Below are 25,481 nucleotides of genomic sequence, written 5' to 3'. Positions count from 1 at the left end.
TAGTTTTGAGTTTTTTGATCTCAATTTAGGATAGATAGATTTCACCGTGTATATTCTGTTCTCCCGTCCACAATTTTCGAATTCAGTCTCAGGGTCGATTTGACATTCACTTGTTTACATTATTGTTTGTTTTGTGTCAGTGTTCTCAAACTGTTTATGGCGTTTATGGCTGTTTTGCTTTCGACGGAGTTCTCCAGATTAGTTTGAAATCTTTACCAGAATAAAGTGCAATGTCGGATCCACATGATGAACTTTGTCCACCGAACAACCCCGAAGACGATGAGTTAACTTTGCCACGAGCCAGCATCAATAAAATAATCAAAGAACTGGTAGGCAGCTTTGTGTTATTGAATCCCAATATACGCTGAATTCCGTTCCTTTCAGGTCCCATCCATAAGGGTGGCCAACGAAAGCCGGGAACTGATTCTCAACTGTTGCACGGAATTCATTCACCTAATCAGTTCGGAAGCGAACGAGGTTTGCAACCAGCGAAATAAGAAAACCATCAACGCCGAGCATGTTCTGGAGGCCCTCGATCGATTGGGCTTCAAAGACTACAAACAGGAAGCGGAAGCCGTGTTGAATGATTGCAAACAAGTGGCGGCCAAGCGACGAAGACAGAGCACCCGGTTGGAGAACTTGGGCATCCCAGAGGAAGAGCTTCTGCGACAGCAGCAGGAACTGTTTGCCAAGGCGCGGGAGGAACAGGCGGCTGCCGAACAGCAACAGTGGTACAGTCTGCAGCAAAATGCCGAGCTCTATCAGAAGCAGACGTCTCAGGATGAGGATGATAGCGATGATTATTAGCTGAAATAGGGTTCTTGGGATAATTGACGATTGTATTCGTGACTAGATATTAAAGGAATTGGATTTATGGGTAGGATTCTATTGACTTTTTAAATTTAACTCACCACAGACAGCCCTCGAATTCCTTATCTTTCGAAATTTGATATTTTCATTCCTCCAATAAAACTTTGGGAACTCCATCTTTATTAATCGTAGTTTAACATAAAACAGTCGAATTCATGCTGAGTAACAGAAGTTGGTACGACAATCGAATTCCTATCCACACTTTTCTGCGGGAATGGAATGATTGTGTCAAATGACTTCGTTCGCTACGACTATACAATTTTATAAAAATATACAAGAAGAGATCTCAATATGTATTTTTTTTATTTGCAATCGGTAATAATCGACATCACATTTCACTTTCACAAAAGAATCCACTGGAATATAAATCGGAAATTTGACATCAGTATAATAAGCAATCCAATGTTTCAATTTGAAATATATTTTAATCAGTATAGATAGTTACAATACAATGTTCTTAAATAGCCAGAGCATCCGTCTGTTGCTCGTGACTAAGTTGGGTTTGAAGATTCGAAAGCTTGTTCTTCAGCACCTGCACTCCCATCATCACGATATTCTCCGGCTTGAGAGCTCCAGAAGATTCCACATTGAAGAAGAATTTGTTCGGCTTTGCTTCCCAGTTAAAATCCGCCTCATACTTATCATCCTCCAGCTCGGTATGTTCCGATTTGGGCCACTCATCCGGTTTCGGGAATAAAGTATGCCGCATTGAATTGTCCGGATCGTACTCGAAGCACACGCCACAGGTCGGATTCCATTTGGCGTGCTCCTTGCCGAATCCTTTCTTGGCGTACGCACGAAGTTTCAGCTCTTGGCCCTTACGCAGCTTGATTATCAAAATTTCATCCGTACCCTCGCCGTACTCGTTGTCTTCGTCGTCACGATGCCGCGAAGTAACCGGAAGGACCCTTGGATCACTCGACTTCAAATCGGCTGTGGTGACGTGTCTGGTGTGTTCGTCATTGCACTTGACATCCAGCGTGAATTCGACGCTGCATTCGGTGCAAAAATCCAAACAAGTGCAATCCCTGCTATACTGCATTCGTTCCACAACTTCGTCCGAAATGAGCGGAATCAAACCAACCCGATGGGCAAGGAATTCGTCCGCCAATACAGTGGTGTTTGATTCCAGCTGTACCCAATCGATGGCCAGGGTTGGAGTTTCGGCAATAAATACTCTCCGGAGACTGTTGGTGACGCTGTTACGAAATGGGAAGCGTTAACCTTATTCTGATTGTCGGCATCCAGCTCATGAACTTACCTGAGCTCAGTGTCCTCGACAACAAATTTCACATTCTCATCCGTCAGTTCTGTAATAGACACCGAAGGCTGATTTGCGTACGGCATGTTGGGAATATCTTGCAGCAGAACTCAGGCACACAAAGCAATAAATTCAAAGAATCAAAATAGGAAAAAGCGCCGAGAAAACAGAAAATTACTCCGAAGAAATAACCGGACGAGCGAACGGAGCGAACAGCTCGGATGACGCTTCCTAGGATAGGATGTGACAACTCAATTGAGACTGCCTTGTTGTTTTTTAGTCGGTTGCTCTGACGAGGTGGTCGCCAGTGCAGCCAAAATAATTTGGTACAAAATCTTCCAAATATCATGTATCAAAATTTGATGTTTTTCTTCCCGTCCCATCCACTATTTATGTAAGAGAAGTGAAAGACTAACAGAGAGAAGTTTTCGCTACTGAGAAAATGACTTTTAGATCGAAAATGACGGAAAGGTGAATGATAATGCTTAAAATCAACAGTTTTAAACCTGTACAACCCTTGAGAATAATTTTTATGGCGTTTGCAGTTCAATATAAATTTATTTCTTACCAAAAACTGGAACTCAAACATTTTCGTATTTTGCTTAATATCAACTTTAAAAACCTGCAACACGGCCAAACTAACAACATGCTGCCCTACGGAAAACGCGCCGCTACTAATCGAAGTAATCGATTGTCATATTCAACCAATCAGCAACCGGTACGATTGTGACCAGGCCTGGGAATTGTCGCGTTTGTCAGTGACACCTGACAAGATACATAAAAACATGGTCAGGCAAAAAAAACTTGTCAACTTCCAGTTTTCCGTCGCACGACTGGATCCCCACGACCAGATGACAACTTTTTCCAACCGCGACAATTTGCTTTTGTTGTATGTCTTGTTAGAGCACACATCTGCGACAAAAGTGTGACAACGCATACACTTTCGGCTCTGTGCACGACACAACATTGGTCCCGAAAGTAAGTTATGTCGCATCTTCTGGTTGTCCATCTGCGTGGAGGAGCAATAGCAGCGGACAAATTTGAAATATCATCACTTGTCATAAGACGAGTTTATACAATCCCATTGAATTCCACCACTTAATTGTATCTTGACAGATACGTATTTCGACCTCAACAGTAAGGCCGTCTTCAGTGTCTCGTGCTTGACTCTACTTGAAGAAAATGATCGCAGCTTACATTATTTATACTATGCGTAGGCACTTTATAATTAATTATTTCCTTGTTCTCTTGACAGATTTTCTATTTAGAAATAAGACATTTTATTCAATTTTTGCGTTGTTACGTATATAATAATACATAAACAAAAAAACAAGTGTCTCTTGCACAGAACGTGGATTTGAAAAAAAAATCGGAGCATACGAAGCAGCGATTTTTGATAAAGTCATTTTTACGCGGTTTTTGTAATTTACCCGGTTTTGATTTACGCAGTACAATCAATCGTCCGCGTAAATATCGACTTCAGTGGATTTTAACCGGTACACCGTTTGTAGCAATTGCCTGATCGACGGTTATTTGACTGCAATATTTTATGTATAAGAGAAATACGGAATTTTATTTAAGCGTAAATCCTACATTAGGGGCAATTAAGGAACATTCGATACATTTTTGATTGATTGGAATTACTGCACGTTAACTTGGGCGGAGTATTAAATTTTAATCGCTAGCCACGGGCTGTTGTGGGGCCGTACACTTATAACGGTGCATTTTTTGTGTTTTTCGAAGCCCCCTCCAATGTAAATTTTTTTTCTTACACATTATTTTTGATTTATATGAAGAGTAAGAAAATGATAGTACTCCTTCCATAAGTGCTTAGGGAACATCCACAAATTACGTAACGCTTAGAGGGGGGAGGGGGGGTTGCCTGAAGTGTGACGATCCATAAAAAAATTTCAGATGCTTCATACAAAAAGTGTGACATAGGGGGGAGGGGGGGTTGAAAATGTCCGATTTTTGCGTTACGTAATTAATGGATCTTCCCTTACGTAATAAGTGTACGGTCATGAAACGCTCATGCGGGCTTGTTCATGCTATGTACAGCGTGATATGTTTTTTGGTTTATGATGTTCAAAATACAACAGCTTGTGTGCTCGAGTGTTAATGGCCCGCTTAAAAGATTTCTGGATATAGATAATTTCAAACCATTCGTGATTTTTAAACATACATTTTAGATATGTAATTAAATGACGCATTTTGGTTAATCAGGAGGAGCTGGACTAAAATCTCCAAAATTCGACACATTATTATTACGCCGTACATATTAGCCGTTTTTATAATGAGCTCGACTTCAACTGCTGTAAAACCCAGAAACCACACCATTTCAGTGGTTTCCCCACATTTTGTCATCAATTCATAATGACAACATTTTGCTGACAACGACAACAATTTTTGTCGCGACAAAATTCAAAGGTGACATGACGAACTTTTTTGTCAATAACCATGACAAATATTCTAATCCGTCTGGTAGTGCAAAACCTTAGTCGCGATGGAAAGCGTCACACGACAAATATATCGTAACAAAATAAGTATGTGACAAGATTCAAAATGTCTTGTCGGAGCGAGAGACCAGTAGTACGCTGTATCGAGCTACGTTGGTTAGGTTGTGTTGTCCAGTTTGATGTGACTGTTTTCTCTTTGGTTTTGTCGCATGGTTTTTCTGTATGAAGGTGACAAATCCCAGGCCTGATTGTGACAGCAAATCGGTACGATTTTTACTGACTACTTGTCACATCCTATCCTAGGACGCTTCTTTTGTTTTGACAGATGATTTGACGTCAACGGCATCATCGCCCTGTGACTAAAAATGTTTATATAAGTTGTACAGAATCCATCTCCAGTAACTCATGCACGGAGAAGACGGAAAATAGACGAATCCAAGTAAAAATAAGAAGACACACGACGGTGTTAACTTTTTTGACAGATCCTACACGGTTAGAAAAAAGTACCTAATTTTAGGTACTTTTTTTCTCTTGCATCTCCCTCCCTCTTCCCTTTGTTGTCACAAAATGAAGAGCAAAACCACTCAACAAGGGCATTAAAGTGTGGGAACCCAACGTTGAGTAATCTCATGTTTACAAAAGTTGAATGAAATTTACGTAACCTTTGGTTAGTTTCTATTTAAAATTAAGTATATTTTACTTAATATTAAGTGAATTTTACTTAATTTTGGCTTCCCACACTAAACCCCCGATTTGAGTGAAAAGTACCTAATATTAGGTACTTTTTTCTAACCGTGTACCGTGGACCCCCGATAATTTGAACGGTACCTCATTCACATTAACGGGGTTTATTTTTAGTTTGAACTTCTGGTTACTCTATAAGCATCAGAAAAACTGGTTTCTGGCTGCCCTTTTCGCTGGTTTGTTTTGATTCTGCGTTCCATTTCACGATGTTCCATTTTTCTTCTCTCGATTCCACGTGGTAAATGACGTTTGAACCATTTTTAATTTGAACGATGTTCAAACCAACGGGGTTCAAATTAAAAAGTGTTCAGATTAAAAACGGTCATATTACCGGGGATCCACGGTATAGGAAGATAATTTTAAAATGCTTATAATTAATTCTAGACAAACTGTATTTCAAATCTGATTGATGTACGATACGAAAAAAGTTCTGAATTACATATTTAGGAGCTTATCTCAATTTTTTATATATTTTCCAAAAATGTATTTATCATATTGCGCTTTTTGCACTTTATAAGAGTTTTGCGAGATTTTTTTTCTCACAGTTATCTTTTTCTCACACTCAATACACACAAAAAGTTTGATTTTCCGTGTATAATATTTGTGTGTGAGTGCTCAATCTGTAAACAAACAGACGTCAAATCATGGCGGGAATCGATTTAGTGTACACGCTTACATGTGACTCACGAGTAATGGGTTATAATTGGGTAAATTTCAGTAACAAAAATCGATCAACCCGAAATGAGAGTGAGTGTGAGAAAAAGAAGCGGGCAAATCACAATCTACACATAACTATTCAAATTGGTGAAATCGGCAATACAGTTCGGAACTTTTTCCGTATCATACATCAATCACATTTTAATTACATTTTATCTAGAATTTATTATAAGCATTTTAAAATGATCTCCTATGCTGTGTTGTAGGATCTGTCAAAGTTAACGCTGTCGTGTGTCTTCTTCTTATTTTTACTTGGATTCGTCTATCTACACTGACAAAAATCCAATCATATCCATTATGTGTGCCACACATAAATTTTGACTGTAATATTTCCCACATAACGGCTAATATGTGAATTCGCATAGCATATATGTGGAAACACACATAACCGTTATTAACTAATAACCTTTATGTGGATTCTCCTATACCGTGCACGGTATAGGGGGTCCATGGACCCCCGATAATTTGAACGGTACCTCATTCAAATTAACGGGGTTCATTTTTTATTTGAACTTCTGGTTACTCTATTTGCATCAGAAAAACTGGTTTCTGGCTGCTCTCTTGGCTGGTTTGTTTTGATTCTGCATTCTGTTTCACGATGTTCTTTTTTTCTTTTCTCGATTCCACGTGTTAAATGACGTTTGAACCATTTTAATTTGAAATTTGAACGATGTTCAAACAAACGGGTTTCAAATAAAAAAGTGTTCAGATTAAAAGCGGTCATATTACCGGGGGTCCACGGTATAGCGGTATAGCGCGAACTTTTTCCGTATCATACATCAATCACATTTTAATTACATTTTATCTAGAATTTATTATAAGCATTTTAAAATGATCTCCTATGCTGTGTTGTAGGATCTGTCAAAGTTAACGCTGTCGTGTGTCTTCTTCTTATTTTTACTTGGATTCGTCTATCTACACTGACAAAAATTCAATCATATCCATTATGTGTGTCACACATAAATTTTTACTGAAGCATTTCCCACATAACGGCTAATATGTGAATTCGCATAGCATATATGTGGAAACACACATAACCGTTATTAACTAATAACCTTTATGTGGATTCTCCTATACCGTGGACCCCCGATCATTTGAACGATACCTCATTCAAATCAACGGAGTTCATTTTTAATTTGAACTTCTGGTTATTCTATTTGCATCAGAAAAACTGGTTTCTGGCTGCTCTCTTGGCTGGTTTGTTTTGATTCTGCATTCTGTTTCACGATGTTCTTTTTTTCTTTTCTCGATTCCACGTGTTAAATGACGTTTGAACCATTTTTAATTTGAAATTTGAACGATGTTCAAACAAACGGGTTTCAAATTAAAAAGTGTTCAGATTAAAAGCGGTCATATTACCGGGGGTCCACGGTATAGCGCATATGCGCATGCATGGTTATGGTTATTAACGCACACATAAAATTTATTTATAAAATTTCTTTAGATTTTTGCCAATAAAAATGTGTGGATTTTTATTTGTGTATATTTTATTGTAGGGTGCTGTCAATACGATACAGCGCGCGGCTGTTGTAAAGAGCCCCGCACATAGCATACGTTTGCGTTGCGTTTGACAGTTTTCCCATGGGAAATGTGTCAAACGCAACGCAAACGTATCCTATGTATGTGGGGGGCTCTTAATGTTTCCAAACGCGCATTTGCACAAGATTCCACGCGGCGTTTCCCATTCGAAACGAAACAACCGTAATCTAGGAAACGCCGCAATGCCCAAGTAACCACCAAGCATTAATTATTGCATGTAATCAATCACAGATCAGCATATTAAATGCTAATTGCATTAGATCAGTTTTAACGATGTAAAGATGCTTTTATTCATCAACTGTCAAGCAACGATGCACTAGCTCAGCATCACGAATGCAGCGATGCATTCTACTTATGTTTTATTTTAACATGTCAAAGTAATGGAGCATTATTTCGGTCGTAAAAGGGCCTTTTTGCACTTTAAGTCAGCTTTAATGGCTATATTATTTGCAAGCATATATAGTGTGCAATTCAACATCGCACATACGAATCACCCATCATGTTTACATTGCTTGCACTCGCGACTGACCTCGTGATGAAGGAAGAATTGACTGACCGCGAATGTGTCTCTTGCATGCGATGGCTGCTACGATCTGTCATGTGACTGAAGAACAGTATATTAGACTTGTTCATGTTTATAGGCCTGTCCAACGCCACACATCTCCCCTCTTCTCTAAAAAAAATAACGACTAACGACTATGTTTAAAGAAAAAATAACTTTACCGACATATTATTAATGATGAGAATACTCTCTCACAATGATAAAAAGGCATCTTGAACCAAACGATCACTTCTGGCGCATTATTGTACAGCGAGCGTCTGATTTCGTAATCGAAAAACACTATGAATAAATCATCATTATGGTTGCCCAACTAAATATGGAAAATCATTCTCAAGACATTCCCGTGCAGTGGTAACTTGCAATGGAAACACCATTTTTAATAACCCTTTTTTGCTTCTAGTAAAAATCATCAGTACTAATACTACCTTTACTTTCTTTGAGCACACGTCTAATTCAATATGAAACTATAAATGTCAAACAACCAGCAACAAAAACTATAAACCGAACCGGAATAGTATCGATAAACTGTTCTTAACTATAGGCGGATATCTTTTCTCAATGCAATCAATCTCCACGAGCACCTTACGAATCCACGATAAAATCTTAATTCTTATGGGCGTTCTACCGTTGTGGGGAAATTGAAATCTTGCCTGCGGAAGTTCTACTACAGAGTTCTCACCATTTCGGTCTGTACTGTTCTTCTTGCGGGCGTCCCACCAACGCAGAGGAAGATTCTACTGAATGCGGGCGTCCCACCACACTGAATTGTGATCATTCCGATCCACAATAACACCATTCTTCTTGCGGGTGTCACACCAACGCAGAGGAAGAATCTACTGAATGCGGGCGTCCCACCACGCTGAATTGTGATCATTCCGATCCACAATAACACCATTCTTCTTGCGGGCGTCCCACCAACGCAGAGGAAGAGTCTACTGAATGCGGGCGTCCCACCACGCTGAATTGTGATCATTCCGATCCACAATAACACCATTCTTCTTGCGGGCGTCCCACCAACGCAGCGGAAGAATCTACTGAATGCGGGCGTCCCACCACGCTGAATTGTGATCATTCCGATCCACAATAACACCATTCTTCTTGCGGGCGTCCCACCAACGCAGAGGAAGAATCTACTGAATGCGGGCGTCCCACCACGCTGAATTGTGATCATTCCGATCCACAATAACACCATTCTTCTTGCGGGCGTCCCACCAACGCAGAGGAAGAATCTACTGAATGCGGGCGTCCCCCCGGATAAAAAATATCATTAAAATATTATACATTTTACTGTTACATCACCATTTAAAACATAGTAACTACAATTAAATATAATGGTATTCAAACAATTAAATCACATGAGAAATAATGGTTTTCCACGATTAAATGAATGGTAAATGGGACTTTTACATTAAAAAATGGGGGTTGTTATGTATCTTTACAATAAAAAAATCGAAAATTTTCCATACAAAAATCAGAGCAAAACAATTGATTTTACGGTTCTTCAATGGGATGATTTCGAAGGACAAAACCATAGAAAACAATGTGTTTCAAATGTTTTCTCTTACTTTTTTTTTGTTTTACAGTAGAAATACAATACGATTTGGAATACATTTTAATCCAATACTACAATAGAAATACAATACAATTTAAGGTTTTGCAATTCATTTTATTTCTTTGATTTGAAATTTAGTTTTAATTTAATTTTAGAGTTTATTTTATCCTGTTGTTGAGCGCTCTTCAAAGCTACTCGCTGAGCATGCCGTAAGTGTTGCTGCTGGTAAAGAGTACTGGTGTTCATAGTCTAATTGTAATAATTGCGGTGCTTGATGCGGCTGCTATCTTCCGGCATCCTTTTTGGGACTGATATTTATTAACCATGCTCTGGAACTTCCGTGGTTATGCTCCTGTGGATGATGAACATTATAAAAAATGTCAATGGTCTTCGAGCGGACATAGAAAATATAAAGAAAAGTTACCTGTATCAGCTCTTATATTCGGTGGATATGACAAACAAATAGCAGCTGCTGTTTTGTATGGAAAACGTAGACGATTGATGGCAAACTACGGTTTCCAGTGAGCTTCATAGTTCTGAAAGAAACAAGTCAACATGTTAACTAAAACGAAGGAACTACTTTGGTGATAACAATCAAGAACTTCTCGGGAAGTCCTTTACAGATTTGTCCGCATGGTAACTCAAAACCTTCACAACACTTACGAGCACTTAGGCACTTACCATCATGAAAAGGCAGGGTAACCAATGCTTCACTATTCAATCACTAGCAGAATCAAAAAAAGCAGAAAGCAAAGAAGCTTCTTGCACTTTGACCAATTTTTTTTTCGTTCGATTTTTTTATTTTTCCTCAATCGCAAACAAAACATTACACGCTTAAATGGAATTAGTTTTCCACGGAGTAAAAAAAAATTAAATATAAAAACTTTTTCAAATTAATTTTAATTGTTGCAGAGATGCGATTTTTTTAAGATCTGGAATATAATTTATATATAAAAAAAATAAAAAAAATAAATTTTTACTCGACAGTGGAAACTATTGTTATTTTATGGTTTTCGTTGTTACATCATTATTATAAATACTTCAAACATTCATATATTTTTTCCGATTTTTGTCTTTAAAAATGGATTTTTTTATCAACGTAATGGACTAATTTAAAAATTTGGTCAAAAGTTTAATCAACATAAGCGAACCATAACAATATTATGGAATGATTGGTGACATTTGGGTTTATTGTTCTTTTGATGTAAATACAATATAGATGTTTTTCAACCGTAAGTTATCTACATTAAATGAACAGTCGATTGTATTGTTCACCATACAATCTATAATATTCCAATGGATTAAACCATACAAGGTACTGTAATTTTTTTTCCGGGCCACCACGCTGAATTGTGATCATTCCGATCCACAATAACACCATTTTTCTTGCGGGCGTCCCACCAACGCAGAGGAAAAAACACTCGAACGCGGGTGTCTTTTCACGCTTAACTAAAACAATAAAACTCTCTTTACTGAACTCCTCGCTGAACTTACATCCTTAAATTTTTCAACAGGAAGATCAACAACATTCAAAAAGTACTTTTACGATTTTTTTGGCACCACAGGCCACCAACAAAATTCACCTAATCGAAATATTACTTTCTAAGCACAATACATCTAATCCACGCGGCATTGCAGATATTTTAGGTCACAGTATCATTCGATTTCACTACACTCCGATACAAGAAGCATTGCGATTGCATATTTTCGGTAAATTCAACTATTGCAATCAAGAAGAAAATTCTGAAAACAACAACATTGAACATAACACATAGTTTTGAAAATGGAACTTGTAAATAGTAATTTATGGAACAACTCTTTCTCATAAGTAAATTTCAAATTTTCATTCGTCTTACTGAAAATCATTCCTATACTTTTTCAACGGTACTTTCAATTTTATCAATAATTTTATTGTGTGTGTATTGATAATCATACTTTAATTTAAAAAGCTTTACTAAAACCGGTTCATATATCGCCTTGCTCCGAAGATAATTATATTTCACCCAACGCACACTTGGAATAATCCATCAACAAACAAATCCTACTCTACTCTTCTACTACCAAGTCTACTACTCTATTTAACTAATCTAACGAAAGCCTTACGAAAGTTACTCTGTTTTACATGCCAATCAAAGAGTATGAACCATAAAATGCCAGCACATAAACGTCCCAAACATCCGATGTTCTTCAAATGTCCAAGAACAGCACCCAACGGGATAAAAAATCATTGTCAGAAAATCTCCATAATAAGCTGTAAAAAAGTATTCTTCGCATAGATATGTGCATTCTGGGCGCAGTTGAGAGAGTACACCTGAAAACAAACTCATACTATTGAGGTTTTTTACCATTATCATTGTTTACAAAGCATTTCTTTGTTTCTGTTAGAAATGTCAGTCTTGCCTGTTTGCTGCTAGATTATTCATGTCATTACATTCTAGGCATAAAATGCTGAAGAAAACATTAATAAAAAGTAAAACGTCACAAACATCATTTTGTGTTCGGATCTACCGGAATGTTCAAGCAGAATCATATCAAAACAAAACCTTAAATGTAAATAATCGGGCTGCCGCTATACGTCTCATAAAATATCTTATAGCTAACTACCAACAAAACTCAATAAGTGAACGGTATGAATTAATTTTACATTAGGCGCAATCACTTATACAATGCGGAAAATCGAAGAAATAGTTGTAACTAATTAAAAAACAACACAATGACAATTCTACGTGAACAAATCGCAATGTATGCACTGAGAAGAGAGTTGCGGGTCTGTAGCAAAACATTTTGAAAATTAGAATCTCTCGAGTCCGCGTCTCCCAGCCCGAGAGCAGCATCCACACAAATATAACGAAACCATTACTCCTTACCTATTGAAAAAAAAGCTTCGCCGCTCCAACCTCTTTTCGGCTTCCAGTGAAGTTCGTTTCAAAACTGCTAAGTACACATCTTTATACAACTTTATACAACATGATGGGTGATTCCACGCAACGCCAGCACACACTCCTGGCAGGATCGCCAAATGTGCAATTTAACATCGCACATACGAATCACCCATCATGTTTACATTGCTTGCACTCGCGACTGACCTCGTGATGAAGGAAGAATTGACTGACCGCGAATGTGTCTCTTGCATGCGATGGCTGCTACGATCTGTCATGTGACTGAAGAACAGTATATTAGACTTGTTCATGTTTATAGGCCTGTCCAACGCCACACATATAGCTCCATGGTGGCTGGGTTCGATTCCCGGTCCCGGTCTAGGCAATTTTCGGATTGGAAATTGTCTCGACTTCCCTGAGTATTAAAGTATCATCGTGCTAGCCTCATGATAAATGGTAGCCTGGCTTAGAAACCTAGCAGTTAATAACTGTGGTAATGCTTAATGAACACTAAGTTTCGAGGCGGCTCTGTCCCAGTGTGGGGATGTAATGCCATTAAGAAGAAGAAGAAGAAGGTCGCCTCGAATAAAATGAAATTTAAAACTATTTTTCAACTTATCGTTTTTGGAGTATAGAAAATTATTTTCGAATCGTTTATGAAATCATACGAAATATCGTACACGTAAAAAAATGATGTTATTTATTATTAATATTTCTTATACTTTTTTTGCCACAGCAGGCGCCTAATGATGTGTATAAGAAAAAACTTATACATCGCATTAGTCACATACATTCCGAAACTTATACTTTTCATTAACTTATGAATGTTATAAGCTTTTTGATATTGTTTCATTCATTAGGTGGCATGATGAAGAGTATAGAGTAGAGTGGTGCAAGAGTGCGCGTGGGGTAAGAGTACGTTTTCGATTTTTGAAGTAATAAAAAAGATAAACTAGCTGCACTGCATCAGTTTGACAGGTATTCTGGCCAACTATTATCATGTGTAATTGTAAACGATTTGAATAAACAACAAGGGAGATATGGAGTTAGATAACTTTTTAGTCATTTTGCTAAAAATAATTGGATTTCCGCAACTAGTATTTCATTACCATATATACGTTCAATCAGGTTAACATTATTCTATTTCGATAACCTATTGTATAGCGTACTTTATGGTACAGAACACCAATCCGGTTGGTTTTCCAAGAAGTCAAAACCATTACTTGTATAATTTTTGAGACGGTGGGGTAAAATTACGCTGGAACCGGTGGGGCAAGAGTACGCATATGAATCTTCAAGTTATGATGTCAAACCCGTATCTCCGGCCGAAATAAGACTTCTTCCAAAGCGTAAAGATCCACAACTAAGAAAAAAGGGACAGAATTCGAAATTATCACAAGTTTTTAGGATAAGTTAAAGTAATTCGGTGTTAGAAAGGACTTAGCGAACAAAGCACTGAAGCGAAATAATGAAATTGTATTAGGATTTGTTGTACACCTAAACATAGTACGAAAACACAATTTCATCTATATGATAATTTCATTTAATCAAAAGAAACATTCATAAATTACGCAACGTTTAGCTGAGAGGGGTTGTGAGATGTGTGACGATCCATATAATTTTTAGAGGATTCATACAAATAGTGTAAGATAGGGGGGGAGGGGTGATGAAATAGCCAAATTTTACGTTCCGTGATTGGTGGACTTTCTTTAAGGAAAGTGCCTTTGTATACGCCACGCGAAACCTGATATATATTTTTACCTCTGTAGTTTTTTGTATATATAAAAAAACAATGGTTTTTCGTATGAAAGTGCACATTTTTAGGACCCCTCTCCCTTTAAGAGTTACGTAATCTTTAAACATTCCCTAATATATGCTCATTAAACATCAATTAAATGTTATTAACTCTTATTTGTGTTAATATATACTTAAAGCACATGATTGGATAAATGCGTACTCTTACCCCACCCGATGCGCACTTTTACCCCACCGGTGGGGTAAGAGTGCGTTTTTCACTTGTCTTGCAATAAGGGTTCTACATAATTTCAATTTTTTTTCCACCGGGTAACATAAAGGAAGAGTATATGAATCATCGACACTGATTTGATATGCAGAAGCTTGCATCATAGGGGCCACATGATCGATTGAAAACTAAGTGCGTACTCTTGCCCCACTCTACTCTAAGTATTTTCGAATGTTTTTTTTCCATAACATATAAGGATATTTTTTTACGTGTACGTTAATTATAGCATATATTAGCACATATATACTATATAGCATATAGTTTCATGTGATCATTAGATGTTTGATAATATTCAACAAAAACTATCAATAATACGATTTTTTAACGTTTCAAGTGGCCGCATAGAAAAAAAACCATTTCGTATAATGTACTGATTATAAACTCATTTTAATACACACCGCCCAAGCAACCAGAAGTTCGGATAAGACGGGCTATTTTGGCTTAATCAGCTCTCATTTTAAGTCATTTTTTGTATGGTGGGAGCGTAAAAGTGAACTTTAAAGTTCCGTTAAGGATGCTTTCAAGAGGCCCGGAAGCCTCCTTTCAAGAGGCCCGGAAGCCTCCTTTCAAGAGGCCAGAAGCCTCCTTTCAAGAGGCCCGGAAGCCTCCTTTCAAGAGGCCCGGAAGCCTCCTTTCAAGAGGCCCGGAAGCCTCCTTTCAAGAGGCCCGGAAGCCTCCTTTCAAGAGGCCCGGAAGCCTCCTTTCAAGAGGCCCGGAAGCCTCCTTTCAAGAGGCCCGGAAGCCTCCTTTCAAGAGGCCCGGAAGCCTCCTTTCAAGAGGCCCGGAAGCCTCCTTTCAAGAGGCCCGGAAGCCTCCTTTCAAGAGGCCCGGAAGCCTCCTTTCAAGAGGCCCGGAAGCCTCCTTTCAAGAGGCCCGGAAGCCTCCTTTCAAGAGGCCCGGAAGCCTCCTTTCAAGAGGCCAGGAAGCCTCCTTTCAAGAGGCCCGGAAGCCTCCTTTCAAGAGGCCCGGAAGCCTCCTTTCAAGAGGCCAGGAAGCCTCCTTTCAAGAGGCCCGGAAGCCTCCTTTCAAGAGGCCCGGAAGCCTCCTTTCAAGAGGCCCGGAAGCCTCCTTTCAAGAGGCCCGGAAGCCTCCTTTCAAGAGGCCCGGAAGCCTCCTTTCAAGAGGCCCGGAAGCCTCCTTTCAAGAGGCCCGGAAGCCTCCTTTCAAGAGGCCCGGAAGCCTCCTTTCAAGAGGCCCGGAAGCCTCCTTTCAAGAGGCCCGGAAGCCCTCCTTTCAAGAGGCCCAGGCCTCCTTCAAGAGGCCCGGAAGCCTCCTTTCAAGAGGCCCGGAAGCCTTCTTTCAAGAGGTCAGGAAGCCTCCTTTAAAGAGGCCAGGAAGCCTCCTTTCAAGAGGCCAGGAAGCCTCCTTTCAAGAGGGCTGGAAACCTCATTTCAAGAGGCCCGGAAGCCTCCTTCCAAGAGGCCTGGAAGCCTCCTTTCAAGAGGCCCGGAAGCCTCCTTTCAAGAGGCCCGGAAGCCTCCTTTCAAGAGGCCCGGAAGCATCCTTTCAAGAGGCCCGGAAGCCTCCTTTCAAGAGGCCCGGAAGTCTCCTTTCAAGAGGCCCGAAGTCTCCTTTCAAGAGGCCCGGAAGCCTCCTTTCAAGAGGCCCGGAAGCCTCCTTTCAAGAGGCCCGGAAGCCTCATTTCAAGCGGCCCGGAAGCCTCCTTTCAAAAGGCCCGGAAGCCTCATTTCAAGAGGCCCGGAAGCCTCATTTCAAGAGGCCCGGAAGCCTCATTTCAAGAGGCCCAGAAGCCTCCTTTCAAGAGGCCCGGAAGCCTCCTTCCAAGAGGCCCGGAAGCTTCCTTTCAAGAGTCCCGGAAGCCTCCTTTCAAGAGGCTCGGAAGACTCTTTTTTCAATAGGCCCGGAGGCCTCATTTCAAGAGGCCCGGTAGCCTTTTTCCAAGAGGCCCGGAAACCTCTTTTGAGGGGCTCGGAAGCCTCCTTTTAAAAGGCCCGGAAGCCTCTTTTCAAGAGGGTCGGAAGACTCTTTTCAAGAGGCTCGGAAGACTCCTTTCAAGAGCCTCCTTTTAAGAGGCTCGGAAGCCTTCTTTCGAGAAGCTGGGAAGCCTCCTTTTAAGAATCACGGAATTTTTCTTTCAAGAGGCTTGGAAGCGTACTTTCCAGAGGCTCAGAAGCGGCCTTTCAATATTCTAGGAATCCTCCTTTTAAGCGGCTCAAAAGCCGTCATTAAAGAGGCTTGGAAGACTAACTTCAAGAGGCTCAGAGGACTCTTGTCAAGAGGCGCAGAAGCCAACTTTCATGAGATTCGGAAGCTCCTTTCAAGAGGCTCGGAAACCTCCCTTCAAAGGACTCGGAATTATTCTTCCAAGAGGCTTAAAAGCCTTCTTCCAAGCGGCTCAGAGGCGTCCTTTTAAGTAGCTACAAAGTCGCTGTTAAAGGGGCTCGGAAGCCTCCTGCTCAGAAGCCTCCAATAGTCATAAAAGTCCTGTAGTAAAATTTATGTATATGCTTAATTTGAATTGGAAAGTATCACGGAATAATGAGTGCTGTGAATCGCATACTGCCCCATCTTTGCTGGGATTCCTATTCATATGGGACAAATATGCGATTCACGGCAGCATATATCCCGTTAGTTTTCAGGTCCATTCTTCATAGATCTTATGAACTACGCTTATTTGCATTTACACAACAAAAATAAGGGGTACCTCAATTTATGCAAAAGTTCGAAGGGTACCTTTCAAGAAAAAGGTTGAGAACCGCTTTTCTAGAGCCTGGTAAGCTCTATCCATGCCCAAGTAACACGGTTTGTCGTATGAGTGTAAAAAATACATCTTCCGAACATATAGTTTGTTACGTTTTGGTTTAAAAAACTGCTTTCATTACTTTCAAACGAGGGTGTGGTGAGTGAAAAAAAATATAAGGAAAATTTGAAAAGAAAAAAATGGAGGCTATAATAAAAATATTAAAAAAAAATAATTCGGTTTTGTGTTTAGTGCTTCAATTTGTAAAAAAAGGAAATTCCGACACGCATGTATTGCGCTTCGGAATCATGAACATGTACGTCCAAGTTTGGAAGATGATATTAGCATTTCCATATCATTGTAAATCGTTTAACTTCACGTAGAAGTAACACACACGAAATCATTAATTTAGTGTACTACCCTTGGTGGGGGCATCCATCAATTAAGCTGTTATTGGTCGATGGTACAGCAGCAGTGCCTTTCTCTGCTTTGTTCTCTCCGAGGCAGCCAAGTTGGTTGCGACGAGACGGACGCAATGAGAAAACAGAACTGTGCAATAAAAATCCTATTCGACTAAATGCTGATGTCATATTAGAAATTTGGGGACAGTACTCGTCGATAGCAAATCCTTCCGCACGCGATGGCATATGAGCAAGTCAAACCACCTTCCTTTTGCCAGTGGAGATATATCAGCTTCCACACTGATATTCTTCCCTCCCCTTCATACGGGAGCTTGGCAGAAGGAAGGTCGTGCGATATGTGCCATCACAAATATTGCCCTCCGCTCGCTTTCAAATCGACTTCTATAAAAACATTCTTCATGCCTGCCGTATCCTAACGGAACTATCAATTCTAAAGTTTGCAATAGCCATCGAGCAAGTAAAACGCGATTCTCCTCAGTTTTCATATGCCACCGGGCGTGCATGTTTTAACTTTTTACTCGTCGCGAGACAGCGTATTAGTGTTATTTCCCATCCCATAGATCGCATCACTTACCAAAGTGAATCCAGATAAAATATCCTATACAACTAACACAATACCACATCCCAAGACAATCGTGAAGATGTAGATGTGTTCTCGGTCTCTAGTAGCACCAGAGTTGAACTAACAATCCTTCCCATCCTATATGACCGTAAGGACGTGGCCGGCGACGTCATGACTTTAAATATTTGAGCTCCCGAAACGTGTACATTGAGAATGAGTAGCTAATCGCAAGCCCCATTTATTTTGTGCTCTGTACAATTTCGCAAGTTCTAGTCAATCGCGGAGAAGCAACTACGAATTGTGCGGTCATAATGCTCATGCTCATGCTTTGCTAAGAATGGCTCTTATTTGGAAAAAAAATTAAAAAAATTAAATGGGTATTACCTATGATGGCACATATATTTCCTTTTCAAGCATAGTAAATCGAGATGCTCTGACAGTGTGAAATTTTCTGCCCAAACTTATTCAACCCTCGGAGCAAGATTGAGTTCAATAAAATACTAACCGTAGAGAATATGCTAATAATTATGCTAATTAATAAGAATTGATTTTTTCTTCTGCCGTTTGGGAAAAGAGTTTTGCGAAGGATTAGGGTCGTATCGGGGGAGCTACCTCTTTGTCCATCGACGAAAGCGGAAAGGGGCCGATTCTGCGGCTAAATGATATACGAGGCAAGATAAGCTAGACAGCAGGGTTATAGGGATTTGGATAGACGACGATGGTCGGAGGATTTGGATCAGAAAGAGGACGTACGGCGCTGAAGATTGGAGAGGGAATATTTTCGGCAACTGGTTCGGGACTAGAGGTGGCATTAATTTTATTGAGTGAATCGAGTCAGGAATTTTAATCACCAAATAAAGCCCGAGAGCGAGCACCTCCGGCATGCGGTTGGTGAACGACAATGTGAACAGGTTTGATGATGGCTATTAACCCCGATGAATTTTTGAGGAGTGTTTTCGGCCAGTCCTGACGCCACCAACCAACCGCTTGGGGCTACAAAATGTGGTGGGTTGTGTTCGTCTCGAGTGCCATTATCAACACGTTGCAAAAATAAATGTGGAATATTTGGTTGTGAGTGAGTTATAGAATATTTACATAAATGAATTGCTGCTGGAAATGTAGTTATAGAACCGTTATTATATGAGCCCCCAATAATCTTCACAAGTTTAGCTAATTTAATTTAACCGACTAACAGAATTATAAGCAGCTTCTTGCGGCAAGTTGGAAAAAGCCTTCTGAAGTAGATTAGAGGCAAACCTACACCAATTATGCCTCTCAATATCATTTTTAACATTTTGATTTTCTTTACACAAAGTTGTCCAGAAAACTCAACTAAATGCCCTAGCCCGGATCGGGATTAGAACGCGACCGACGGAGTTTTTTTTTCAATAATTTTATAATTTTAAATAGTGGCCACATAAGACTTAATTTACGTATGAAAGTTGGTTCCAAAACTTAGAAGGGAGCTGAGATGGGTCAAATCATTATAAATTCAAAACACGCCATTTCTGTTTCATCATGCGACACTCCGCACGGATCTCATTCGAATCGTCAAAAGTTTTCCCTTTTATTCAGTCCTTTTCCCGCTGGAATCATTTCGAGATTCACACCAATTTACCGAAAGAAGGAAAGGTGAACGATAAAATCCATCCTAACGAATTATCTTCCCGGAATCTTTCCCCCGCAGGACGGATGGCTTTTCTCGGGTTGCGTCGTTGTCTGGAAGGGGGGACGCCAAAATCCGCTTGGTTGGCAATGCTGGTCACTAAGGTTTGGATACCTTTGCTACCAACATTGGGGAGGCAGTGTGATTCATAAACGATGAATCGACCTTCCACGAAGTATTTTTTTTTCGGTTTCGGGTCAACTGTGCCACGTTTCCATTATGCCTAATTCGGATTTCGTGCGAGATAAAGGAAAGGATAAAGGATAAAGTTTGAATTAATGGTTCCACGTACGTGATTGGAATCAATTTCGAGAAATTTCGTTTTTACACGGGATGCACTTTTTGGTGGTAAAGAATTTTCAGCTTGTTGGTAACATTTACTAGAACCTGCACAAATTTAACCGCAATAATATCAAATGAAAATTAAAAATTTATCCATCTTAATCCTCGTTGATAAATTTGAAACAAGTTCAATGATCCCGAGGCGTCGCATGCCCTAATTCAAGAAAACTGGTCGATATCACGATATCAGTTCGTCATAAATCACCAGATCCCATTAACATCCATTCGTTGCCTGTCCATGCTTCAAAACCTCCGATTTGATTTCGTAGCAATTTTCGAACGATAGCGTCACACCAACTCGTAAACAACCAGATCAAAGCCCAGCAATCAAAGAACCAAATTAATTCGATTAGCCTGGCCACAAATAATACTCCGCTTTCCCAGCGAAGGCACGACAGATTTCACGGACCTGTCTTCCATGTGTCCATCCAGTCAAGCTGGCTCACTGGGCAAAGATAATCATGGATGACAATCTGAACCGGTGGAATTATTCATAGACATTAAATCTATCAGCATTTCTAATCGATTCTCGTCTTTCATTAGAAGACAGAACTCAGTGCACGATTGGTCGTCCGTTGGGAAGTATCCGGCAATGACAAACAATGTTCCAAATCGTACCTCGAAGGCAGAGAGCAGTGTCATCCATGTGTCGAAGAGATATTCCAACCAACCAAAGGATGGTCCCATCCCGCATGTCGTTTCCCGCCTCGAGACATCAGGCGTTTCGAAACGTGCTCCGATATCTCAATTCGTTGATCAAAAGCTCATTATAAATTCATCAGCGTCTCGATCTATTCTTTCACTTTGTTTTCTATTTGCCCTCGCGTGGTCTCTCCCATGCCCAGCGTGCAGCTTCCATCATCACCCGTTTTTTTTCTACCACATCTTCAGTCTGCTCTCTATAATCCGTTCTCGAACGAGAGGTAGTTATGGTGGCTCCTTGTCGGGTTCCGAAATTGGAGATTACTGCCGACACTCCGTCCCACGATCCTCCACAACCGTTTCGTCTTACGGCGTGTTTAAAAGTTGGATGTTTGTTGTATTCTGTTCTGCTCACCATTCGGTTCATATACCTAGGTATCATGTTTTAGATATGTTTGCGGGAATGTTATTCAAACATGTCTAGTGGAGAAGCTGTTGATACTCCGCTCAATTGTTGTTTTCATGTGTTATGACCGTGTTGATATGCCAATGTGAATCTGAAAAATTTGATGTGTTACACAATGTTGGTAAAAACGATTCTCCTTTTTTACTACTTTTCTGAGTAATATTTTTTGTTAAAACTTATGATATCCCTTAAACGACTGTTTTGTGGATGTTATTTATTTGCATTCCGACTCTGTTTAGACTATTGTCTGATAAGATACTGCACCAAACGAAGATTCGGTATAATTTTTTACAAAGACAATGTTAATTTTATTAGTGATGAAGCTGCCGTAATTATGCTTTATTGTTAGACCAACATAATAAATAGGGCTTTTGAAAAATGCATATTTACATAAAAAAATTGCTATTATAATATTATATAAGTTAATTTAATCATGAATCATTAGTTAACCCGTAAATGCCCAGGACGAACTTTTAATTTCGAAAACCATGCATCTTGGAGGTTTTTAGAAGTTTTTGTTTGGAATTTTCACTTTAATCAAGGGAAACAGTAATGTCTTTATGTTCATGTAAACCCTTCCCTCCGCACCCTCCTGACTCTTCCCCTCTTTATGGTACTAGGTGGCCAAAAAGGGCAATTTTAGGCAATTATATATAGAACTGGTCATGTTTGACGATTTTATGATTCGTTTATCAGCCCGAATGAACAGGGCTCTTAAACATAATTCAATTGTATGAGATTTGTACAAATAATGTAACAAGAACTATCATAAGGCGTCCAATATATCTGATATATTGTGATGAAGTTGCTCTAAATATGAACCTTAAAGCCCTTCCGAATGCTTTGCCATTCAAATAAGTCCAATACAGTTGTTCTAGGGTCTCCAAATTGTCCGGGAGTTGAGTTCAATTGGTCTACCAGGTCAACTACGCGTACGCATATTCGGGAGTCGAGATCAATTGGTTTACCAGGTCAAGTAGGCACAGGTCAACTATGACTTGTATCAAACCGTTAGCAGTCAAGCATGTCCATGCAAATCTCTAGAATCATAACGAATGATTTACTATTCAAATAAGGCTAGAGTAAAAGATCCGGTAGTCGTGGGTGTTCCTATAGTTGCGGTAGTGGTGTTTTTTACAAAATCTACGTATTAACTGCAACAACCCATGTAATCCATCGATTTGTTGACATGTCAATAGACGAAATAAAAGATTTTGGATTTCCCTTAAAATCAGTAAAGTATTGTAGATTTAGTCGAAGATGGATTCCAAGCAATTTATGCCTTGGGTTGTTTCAAATCACCGTTCAAATCTAGGGAGAATGTCCATGCTTTCGACTGATGCAGATAGTATTACAAATATTTTAATTATTGATTGAAGTTAAGCTGTGTAATTGTAAATTCATAATACCTTGTCAGAAGGCTCACCCGTATTCTATCTTCTTTTTTCTTGGTATTTGTAAGCTACCTTACCGGGGTCGCGTAACCTACATCGCGCTGGTGGGGCTGCCACCTTGGTGTAGCTGACGCGATACAGCATTTCGTTAATCAGCCGCTGGGTACCAGTCAGACGCTGTTTGATCCGCACCTCCTGGCGAACAGACAATCAAAGCGTACCTTCTCACTCTAGCTGATGTCAGAAGGACAACAGTTCCCAGGCTGCACTACCAGCTAAGTACACAACCCTTAGCTGGCGGTCTTTTGACATCGGACAGCCCGTGGAAGCGTGAGATAGGAACTTGTGGGGAAAAGACCTCTGTAAGGCGCTCCTTCCTTCCTTCCAGATGTTCGAAACAAAAAGCGTGCTAAGAGCAGGGAGAATAAAAATTAACTTTTTTTGCGGGGATTTAATGAATTTTTGCTTTACAAATTCCTCAAGCCTCCATAACCTGCATATGTTCTAATAGGTAGAAAGTAAGGGTTATTAAAAGACCAGAACATTTCTAGGAATCCCCTGAAGATTAACGATTTTCGTCATTTCTCATTTATTAACATTCATTTCAATGCATTGCAGCAATTTCCGAAAAAAATGGCAATGTTTTGTCAATAACTCCGGAACGCAATGTTCGTTCGGTCTAATTTTCAATAGGGTCTAACTAGGCCTCAATCTGCGTCGAATGCAACTCGGATAATGCTAAGTACAAAAAAGTTTGTGTCACTTTTCTTGTACACAATCACACACACATACATACGCACATACAGGCATCAGTTTTTTATGGAGTCGATTGGATGACCTTCGGAAACGCCATTAGTTCTTTTGATGACAAAAAATCCAACTCCAGAGTGGCTTGGTTTGCAAAAACTTTTGATCTTTCAATGAACTTCCACTTTGGAGTGAATTGGTTGATTGTGAGAATAGCGATTGGTCCAAGTAGTATCAAGAACAAAACAATTAGGTTGATTGATGGCCAGAATAACCAACGGGCCTATTCAGATCAAGGTATATGAATTTTTAGAGTGGGTCTGACGGTAGTTTGGTAGCACTGGTTGTTTTGGTTGAACCAATAAATTTCAATTTCAGCATACCATCATTTCAAATACTCTTCCCCGTTAAAAGCTTTACCAGTTTATAAAGATTACGCTGCGCGCTGGATCAAATGCGATCGCATAGTTTGTCTGCGTAAAATGAGCGAATTTATCTCAAATTCACACAAATTTCTTATCAGTACTTCCGTATAACTATTATTAGATAACGTTTTGGATTTTTTTATTGCGAACAAAAACTATATGAATTTGATTTACGCTTTTTTTAGTCTACTCTGTGTTTCGCCTTTGGCTTATTGAAGTCCTTATCTAGGGCTCCTTCACCAAAAGCTTGTTTCATGCATTTGTATTACCTCTTCCACTTTCTTTTCCATCAAGTAAATGATGAAAAAGACATTCCCAAATTAGGGGAGCATACCGACGTTATAATACCTTGAAACGTTATGAACCCGGGAGTTATTGCTGTCCCAGAAAGGGTCTGACCAAAGGCAGCTTCCGGGGTGGGCGCAAAAGGCCTCTTTTCTCCCAGCTCCCAGGGTGTGCGAGCGTGGGAAGATTTCGAATGGTGAGGAATCTAAATAGAACTTTATTCATTTCACTTTACCTTTAATGGTTTTTTTTTTTGAACTAATTTTATTTGCTAATTATCTAATACATGCATTCATCTCTTAGACTAGGTGTTCCGTGTTTTCTTAACACTATCATCCTTATTTGCTATGTTATATTTTTAGTTATTATTAATACATTTCAATTGCCTCTGGCAGTTAGAATTTTTCCTCTGGTTGAATTGAACCATGTAGGAATACAATGTTTTCAACTTAAACTAATCTTAACCTATTTTATACTAAGGGTACAAGGAGTTAATCATTGCAATAGAAGATTGCAACGATTTTTGTCTAAAATTGGAAATTATTCTGTTGGACATTTGTTGCAATGTCTCAATATTAGAAATTCTATGAAGTTCATTGGTACTATACCACGGAGGCAACTTCAGAATCATTTTCAGAATTTTATTTTGAATCCTCTGAAGTGCCTTCTTTCTGGTATTGCAGCAACTAGTCCATATTGGCACAGCATACAACATGGCAGGTCTAAAAATTTGTTTGTAAATCAAAAGTTTGTTCTTAAGACAAAGTTTTGATTTTCTATTTATAAGTGGATATAGACACTTAATATATTTGTTACATTTGGCTTGAAGGCCTTCAATGTGATTTTTAAAAGTTAATTTTTGATCTAGCAGAATTCCTAAATATTTAGCTTCGCTAGACCAATTAATTGGAACCCCATTCATAGTGACAATATGTCTGCTTGAAGGTTTCAAATAAGAAGCTCTCGGCTTATGTGGGAAAATTATAAGCTGAGTTTTGGAAGCATTCGGGGAAATTTTCCATTTTTGCAAGTAAGTGGAGAAAATATCCATCCAATTTTTTGCAATCTACTACAAATGACACTAAGGCTACGCCCTTTGGCTGAGAGACCTGTGTCATCTGCAAACAAAGATTTTTGACACCCTGTTGGTAAATCAGGTAAGTCAGAAGTAAAAATGTTATACAAAATGGGCCCCAGTATGCTGCCTTGGGGGACACCAGCCCTTA

The 25,481-nt window shown here is 39.4% G+C and overlaps 2 protein-coding genes and 1 long non-coding RNA gene across 3 annotated transcripts; 1 reads left to right on the top strand and 2 right to left on the bottom strand.

Annotated features, from left to right (window-relative positions):
- Positions 1–130: 130 nt before the first annotated feature.
- LOC134225857 (protein Dr1) lies at positions 131–883 on the top strand. The gene is made up of 2 exons (XM_062706268.1): positions 131–329; positions 385–883. Exons 1-2 carry the CDS (start codon positions 231–233, stop codon positions 805–807), a joined length of 522 nt encoding a protein of 173 aa, XP_062562252.1. The 5' UTR covers positions 131–230; the 3' UTR covers positions 808–883.
- A 392-nt stretch (positions 884–1,275) lies between these two features.
- On the bottom strand, positions 1,276–2,375 carry LOC134225856 (DNA-directed RNA polymerase II subunit RPB3). Its single transcript, XM_062706267.1, has 2 exons — positions 2,132–2,375; positions 1,276–2,069 (listed from the first exon to the last, which is right to left on the bottom strand). The coding sequence occupies exons 1-2, from the start codon at positions 2,215–2,217 to the stop codon at positions 1,328–1,330; spliced, it is 828 nt and encodes a 275-aa protein (XP_062562251.1). The 5' UTR covers positions 2,218–2,375; the 3' UTR covers positions 1,276–1,327.
- Positions 2,376–9,834: 7,459 nt separating this feature from the next.
- Positions 9,835–10,508, bottom strand: LOC134221919 (uncharacterized). The gene is made up of 3 exons (XR_009982388.1): positions 10,383–10,508; positions 10,126–10,237; positions 9,835–10,053 (listed from the first exon to the last, which is right to left on the bottom strand). It is a non-coding gene; the product is annotated as an uncharacterized LOC134221919 (long non-coding RNA).
- Positions 10,509–25,481: the final 14,973 nt, after the last annotated feature.

The sequence above is a fragment of the Armigeres subalbatus genome, chromosome 3 (genome assembly GCF_024139115.2).
Source record: "Armigeres subalbatus isolate Guangzhou_Male chromosome 3, GZ_Asu_2, whole genome shotgun sequence".
Taxonomy (NCBI): Eukaryota; Metazoa; Arthropoda; class Insecta; order Diptera; family Culicidae; genus Armigeres; species Armigeres subalbatus.
The sequence above is the reverse complement of the archived record's forward strand: the minus strand, read 5'-3'. Positions and strand labels throughout refer to the sequence as shown.